At 40.6% G+C, this 7,703-nt stretch overlaps 1 protein-coding gene across 1 annotated transcript; it reads right to left on the reverse strand.

Moving 5' to 3' along the window:
- Nucleotides 1–694: 694 nt before the first annotated feature.
- LOC118218407 (dickkopf-related protein 1-like) lies at nt 695–2,492 on the reverse strand. The gene is made up of 4 exons (XM_035401034.1): nt 1,850–2,492; nt 1,562–1,703; nt 1,334–1,441; nt 695–1,191 (listed from the first exon to the last, which is right to left on the reverse strand). The coding sequence occupies exons 1-4, from the start codon at nt 2,054–2,056 to the stop codon at nt 941–943; spliced, it is 708 nt and encodes a 235-aa protein (XP_035256925.1). The 5' UTR covers nt 2,057–2,492; the 3' UTR covers nt 695–940.
- Between the last annotated feature and the right edge of the window lie 5,211 nt (nt 2,493–7,703).

The following is a 7,703-nucleotide window of genomic DNA, read 5'->3' on the forward strand; positions in this document are numbered from 1 at the left end:
CCCCCCCCCCCCCCCCCCCCCCCCCCCCCCCCCCCCCCCCCCCCCCCCCCCCCCCCAAATGTAACGATGGTGCGGAAATATTCTCTAGGTTACATGTAGGAAGACATCTTGGGAGGAAATTGGACTCAGTAGCGGAAGCCGTTCATCCTTTGATCTGCTCATTGTTCTATTTTGAAAATAACATTTTGTAACAAATTTTAAGCTTTTTTTATTATTATTATTATTATTTATTTTATTTTATTTTATTTTTTTTGCTTGAGCAAAATATATTGAAATAAGAGTAGTTTGACAATGCCTTACCCACACAGTATTATCCTCTGACTAATGTAGCTGACGTCGACGCTGGTCTGGCTACGCAACATTGGTGATGACCGCAGTTAAGGTCCCCACCCCCCGCCCCGAAAAAAACTATTCCCACTGTAACGTGTCTGTGGCCATGTATCTGTAAAAAGCAATATATTTATAAAATTGAACTGAATTGAAATGGCTGGGTGACAAGGATACAGTTGGCGTTTCCCAGAAACTGCCGTTTAAAAGACATCGATTTGCTTCCTATGTTCTTCCTAATAATAATAATAATAATAATTTAAATACAAATTCTTTTAATTTTCTTTATTTTAAATAAAATACAGTCATTATTAAGACAAATAGGACTGTTTATACATTTTAAACAGTGTGTCAGAATCATGCATAATCTTCTTTTAAAACACACGAATTGACAGGCTAGATGTAAGTGCCACTTTTGGTAAACTATTTACAGTAGCTACAGTAATGTACTGTAATAATCGTGAATACCATGTTTCATAAAAGAGAAACAATCAACGTTGATCTGCCATTTCGTAGAACAAAAACGAAATGATTAAAAAAAAAACTGATGAAAATTTCTTGTTCAGCACGCGTTCAACTGCGTCATCATCGGGAAACGGTGTTTCAATATGACTCAGCGTCGCTGACACGTGTTGAGTCTACGCGTAGCCTTGCTGGTACGTCCCTTGAGTGCTCGGCACGTGAGACCATCTCCGCAGTCACAGCGTTGGAATATCTCCACTCCTTGCGAGCCTTTACGCTTGTGCTTGCTGCAGACCTGCCCGCTGGTCAAGACGGGTTTGCAAATTCTGGACCAAAAATGTCGAGCACAGCAAAGCCCTTCTGCGCAATCCGAGGACCTCAAGCAGCTCTCGCTCTCTTGAGCTGTGCGATAAAAAAGCAATAGCAAAATTATTAGAACAAATATATATAGTATACATTTCATGGAAAGGTTTCAATTTTTTTTTTTTTTTTTTACATTATTTAGCTGTTAGACGTGAAGTGTTTTGGTGGCTTGGGTACGCACCTTTGAGCGGTTGCGACCCTCCCGGGTGAGTTCGTTCAGCTGGACGCTCCAGTGAGCGGTTATGTCCAACGTGATGGTTGCCACTGTCGTAACTTGACAAGCACTTCCCTGAAAGACAATAGAGGCCGGAGAAATGTATTCGATGAAACGTGTGCGTCCGTCGGAAACAGATCAGATACAGCTACATGTTGCTGGACATATTTTGCTTCTGTAAAGAGACTTGCTCACCAGTGACGCACTGATTGCCTGGACAGCACATTGCGTCTCGAGCGCAGCGCTTCCTTGGTTTCCTGCACTTGAGGCACGCGCGTCTAGAGTCGTTACAGAATTCGTCAGCACTGCATTCCTCGTCATTCGCACAATTCCGTGCCTGAATGGGAGAAAGCTGTTCATAAGTCACATTTGAATTCACCGGTGTGTGCGTATGTGTGTGTGTGTGTGTGTGTGTACACGTATCCGCTCAATATGACCAGTGCATCTTTGACAGTAACCAAAAGAAAACTGCGGGTTGCGTACCTGCAAGGTGTCAATTGCGATGTTCTGGCTACCGCCGTCAGAAGGTAAAAGGTCCGGGCTCGCAGCTTGGTTTGGACTGGTAACTCCATCGGGGAGGTTCTTGATGGCGTTTGAGTTTAGTTGAATGGGACCATCGTAAGAGTCATCGATGCAGGCACACAGTGTAAAACAGACCACCACAATTACCGGCGCTGACACCAAAAACATATTTACTCTGATATGTTTTTAGGTCTTAGGTGCTGATTCGAAATACAATTCCTATGGAGAAATTCAAAGCGAAGTCCCAGTAATCCTTTGTATAACTCAACTGAATGGAGACCCCCGTCTTCCCTTATAATGAAGCTTTTCGGCAGTTGGACTTATACATGTGGAGTTGTTTGCTTTCCCACCCCTTCTCGCGCATAGCAGAGGCGGGGACGCGATGTCAAAGAGAATCATTGGGCCGTCAACCTTATACAAGAAAAATCTAAGCTCGGGGTTTCACAATAACAAGGTCTGTATATAATTACCGAAGCGGCTGTGTAGTTACACCGACCACGCATAGACTCGGTGACTTTGCTTTAACTGGTATTTAGAGGATATTACTTAAACCACTCAAGCTGGTAGGCGACCTATTACAAGGCTTAAGACATTTGCCCTTCTTTCAACACTGATGCTGAAGATTTTGTTTCCTCGCTGTCAGCCTCCATCTCGTTGTTTCATAAAATTCTACCAAAGTAGGTTATAGCCTATAGCTAAGAGGCAACTGTCAACAGTTAAGTCGATAGCCTCAACATAAAAGGAATTTAAGACAGTGCTGCTAATACAGCCTTTTTTTAAAACGTACATTCGCATAAAAAATGTGTAATGTACATGTCCACAAGCAAGCAATTCAGACAAAAATGTGTTGAAATTCCAAACTGAACTTTGAATTAATGCGACCTCCAAACTAAACTTCAAAGTACTATACTAAGTGTTAGTTCGTTCATGAACACATTTAGGCAAATGGGCATCTTGTGCATTTCTGGTGATATTAAAAAAAAAAATTTATAACTGAGTTTAGCCACAATATTCGCTGTTGTAAGTGGCTCTGGATAAGAATGTCTGATGAACTGTGATGTATCCCTTCTTCGCTATAGAGATAGATGAATGACCAGCAGTTAATCAAATCTGTGGTTGTTGCATGAAATTAACTGTAACCCCTAATTTAAAATTGTCTGAAGTCATCTCGTCTCCCTGTTCAGTCCTGTTTTTAGTGAACTGAACACAAATTACCCCAGTAAAATATTCCAAGTAATTACTGTAAGAGGCCCTCGTCTGGTCTTAGCGTAAAAAATTAGTGTAAACCTAGCCTACTGTTTACCCAGTTGAGTAAGCTCAGTTCCTCAAGCTATTTTTAAAAATAAATGAAATGTTACCTTTCTTTATCCTGATAAATGTTATGACTTTAACATTCACTGGAATTCATAAATGCACGGTAAGAACAGAAACAAGGCCAGGTCAAAACCTAGTGTATGGCTGGACCGGCCGACCAATGGTGTAACTTTATCACTCAGTCACTCAGTCAGTCACAGACATTCGCGTTTATAGCGCTGGCCCCGCTGTTGCAGTCCAACCAAAAAGCTTGGTAATGACCAAAAGGCACAAAATTAGAATGTGAAGCACCAGGGATCCAATCCAAGCAAATGGCCTTACTTATGTTGAGAATCCCCTTAAAATAGAGGATAAGATCTGTGTAAAACTCCAGTCCTTTTTTGAGATGTGTTTTGAGGGTACAAATCAAGTTTGTGGTGGGGCACCACCAGAACCAGAAAGATGTTTCTTTGAATAAGTTTTGATATGCTACGGCAATGTTTCATTTAAAGGTGCACTTTTAGGGCCGTGTGTTGGTGACTTTGTAATTTCATTTTACCAAAATGGAACATTTGTCCCCTCTGCTGTCTTCTGTTGGTAACTTAACGGTCCAAAATAAATACATTTGTATTTCGATTCGGCAAGGTAATGTTTCAGTCAAACTGTATCACTACAATTTCAGGCAAGCTGTTCATAACGTCTTTTTGATCAGGGGCAGAAAAATGACAAAAAGTAACATGTCTTTATTTTAGCTTTATAAAGTTTACAACAGGCACTCTTCAAGTTAAACTGCAGTGATAACGCATAACGAAAAGGAACATAGCATAGTGCGCAAATAAAAAAAAGGGTTCTGTAACATCGATTGCAATAGATCAAACAAGTAAACAGTAAAAGTCCATTAAAACAGGGGGACAAAGGTAAAGCAGCATGTCACGGAACAGGTCCATACATTAAGGTAGTTTTAAAATGTACACTGGACAACTGCTTCCACTCAATTTCAACCCCCAATTGCATCCTCAGTCCACAAATCCCATGTGTGTAAACTTTTATTAATTCTGACCTATTTTAAGTTGTTTAAATGACTGCAGAACCTATAATGTTGTAATTGCCTGAAAGCCGTCTCCCTCAAAGTTACGGTCAAAGCACGTTGCAGTTAGATTGAACAGACGGGCTCAAGTCCTAGGCTGCAGTGAACACTTAAATATATAATATAGCCTTCTTCCCTCCTTTGTTCCAGAATGTGAAACACAAAGTATTCTCTCGCCCCTGCTGAACGCACTTTACAGGAAGAGTTTTTACATAACCTCAGGACAAGCTGGTCCTTCCGCCTGATTTGCGAAGAGTGGAGTTTCATCCATCCTTCCTGATAATTCTGATGTTTTTTCTGTTAGAGGCAGTGGGGGGGGAAAACCACACATTTCATTTAGAGCGTATTCAAACTGCATAATGCCAGTCGCGTACTTTAAGCTGACGGGAAAATGGATAAGTGCGTTATTTATTTATTTTTTTTATATTTGAGCCGGTCTGATGTGATTACTTGTGTCACATTTACTGAGCTTTTCCAGAAATAACTTTGGCCCAGCACACAGACAGCACAGCGAGAACTTAAGAGTCCACAATACATTATTGCTACTTCTTCCTTCCCCATTCTTTTGCCGCAGTCAGGGGTGCTGTCAGGGATTTTGGGCCCCATGAAAAGACCTCACATTGGGCCCCACCGCCCCAGCACAATTTTTTGAGGGCCCCTGTCAGTCAGGGCCCTTTGGAATCGTCATAGAATCCTCCCTTCATATGACACCCCTGGCCACAGTAAAGGGATTCACCACATGAAACTACTAATAGCAACATGTTTGCATTCCCTTTTTAGGGAGAAAGATTTGGGTTCCATATATTCTCTTTCAAATGGGCTTAATGTCTACAATTTTAGTACAGTCTCAAAGTCTGACCATGTCCTTCAAGGCGTCCCGTCCTTCATTTACCCCATGCTAGGCTTGCTAGTGTATGCATACTTGCATTAAATCACACAAAATTGCACAAAATCGCACAATATAGCATCATCCTGCCATTTCCTGCTTTCTTTGTTTCAAATTAATCGAGAAAAAATTCTTCACTAACAATTTCACAAAAATTTGACTTAATACCTAACCTGTCTAGTCTCTAATGAAGAGGATTTCAGTTTAAACAAAGGGCCCCATTCAGTGTCTCTTCCGGCAGGGGTGCGTACTGCGAGGACAGGGCTTTGTGTGGAAAGAGCTGGAACGAGCTGACGAGCTGCGAGCGCAGAAGGACGAGGACGGGACATGCCCGTCCCGGAGTATTCCAGCATATCCGCGCCTCGTTTTATTTTTGGGATGCAACTGATTTAAGGCACTTTTCAATAATGCCAAATAGCCATGGAGAGGGAGAGAGGGAGAGAGAGAGAGAGAGAGAGAGAGCGCACACTATTTAAAATAAATAATCTTTTATGAAATCATCATTCAAGTTTGACTCAATAAATAAAACCCGAAGACACAGTGCACAATGTCCCGCATATTAAATGACACAGTAATATTATGCTCAGTAAAAAAATAAAATAAAACATAATATAAAAATGAAGTTAAAAAAAAAACGATTTAAACAGGGTTTTGCCTGTGGTCTGAGGCTTGTTTTGTTGTTGTTACTCAATGAATATATATCTAGTTAAATATGTGAATGGCCAGCTCTGTAAAAGGTGTGTGTGTGTGTGTGTGTCATATATATGTATGATAAACACAAGGACATCCACTAAATTTCGGTCAGCACTGAGCACGCAGAACACACAGAATATAGTGTAAAAACACATAAAATAATAAATAAAACACACAAATAAATAAAAAATATGTTCTGTATAAATATCCATTTAGCTCTTCTGGACAAATCTGTGATCACTCTTATTGATGCATCAGTACCTGTGAAGCATGACTCTAACAGTAATAAGCTGCATGTATTTCCCAGACTTTTTTTGCCGAATGGCCTTCGATTTACTGAGTTCTTGTGATGGCCTGCTCTCTAGTGGTGAGGTGGTGAACCTCTGATTGCGTAGCAGTGTTTTAGAGGTGGGTCTACCTCACCCCGCTGAGGATAACTGTGATTAAATGAATCACTGGCACATTCAGAATGCACTGCTACTCTGCTGCAATCTTTCAACACGTTGCCAACACTTTAAACAGACAAACGTGAGTGTCTAATATTTGATTGGCCAGCCATAACTTTTCACTAAACCTTCTATTCAGGTAAGGAATTACTTAATCAAAGTGGATGTTATCAGGTTTCTGTGTGCAGTGCGACACCTCCTTCTTACCTCCACTGGAGAACATACAGTGATACTCAATACAGACATGGGAGGATAACTTCTGCCTTAGGTGTAATTCCTTTTCCTGAAGATAACATTGAACATTGGTAATATTGCCAGTGTAGTATGGTTAAGGAACTGGCCATGTAACCTAAATGCTGCAGCAAGGTACTTAACTTGCATTGCTTCAGTGTACATCTAGCTGTTTTAATGGATATGATGTAAAAAAATAAAATTATAAATGAAATAAAATGCTTAAAAAGCCATGTACGTTGCTGTGAATGAGAGCATCTGCTAAATTCCTGTAATGAAATGTAGTGTTGTCTTTACCATTCACATTCATATTTCAAGTCCCCTTCCATGTGAAATTTCCAAAAATGGTATTGCACATTAAGTATGTCCCATTTCTAAGAAGCTGAAGATGGCTAAAAAGAAATCTTTTGCTAAAAGCTTTTGTTTGGCAAGGCTCTTAGACCAGCGACTGTAACAAAAGCGATGTCAACACAGCCGAAGAGTTATGGAAAGGCCAGGCTGAGTTAAGTAGCTCTCTTTATATTTCTAGAAATGTTTTTCCCCCTTTCTAAGGTTAATTTAATGTCAAGACCCATTTCTCATTAGGTAACAATGGCTCACAAAAGATGAGAAGTGCCCACTTTAAAGGAGAAAGCCACTTTGAATTCAACCAAATGCAGTCTTTCAGGCTGCAAGACACACTGCCATCATAGTGAGTGGGGAGATGGTAAAGTTTGCAGAGAAAACTGAAGGCCACCGTGGGTTTACGATAATCCTAATTTAAAGTCAAGTTAAATTCAACCTTGTTTATTTTAGTTATGAATTGTGTGTTGTGGGTGTGCCATATCTTACTTAAACGTATGTAGAATAACACAAACTGAACGTCACATATCAGCAAAAAATACAGGGCTCTAAAATGCACTTCTGAGGGATTTGATCCTAGAATTATAGAGTAATCAATCATATAATTGTGCTTTGGTAGATAAGAACTGAACACACAGGAATATGGGTGTATGCAATCATATGCACAGACATGAATTATGTGTCAGTACTGCCATAGCTGAATACACACTGAGGGTCCCTGTGTCAGTACTGCCATAGCTGAATACACACTGAGGGTCCCTGTGTCAGTACTGTGAGAGCTGAACAGACAGACAGCCCCAGGGTCAGTACTGCCGTAGCTGAATACACACTGAGGGT

Source organism: Anguilla anguilla, chromosome 18, assembly GCF_013347855.1.
Source record: "Anguilla anguilla isolate fAngAng1 chromosome 18, fAngAng1.pri, whole genome shotgun sequence".
Classification (NCBI taxonomy): Eukaryota; Metazoa; Chordata; class Actinopteri; order Anguilliformes; family Anguillidae; genus Anguilla; species Anguilla anguilla.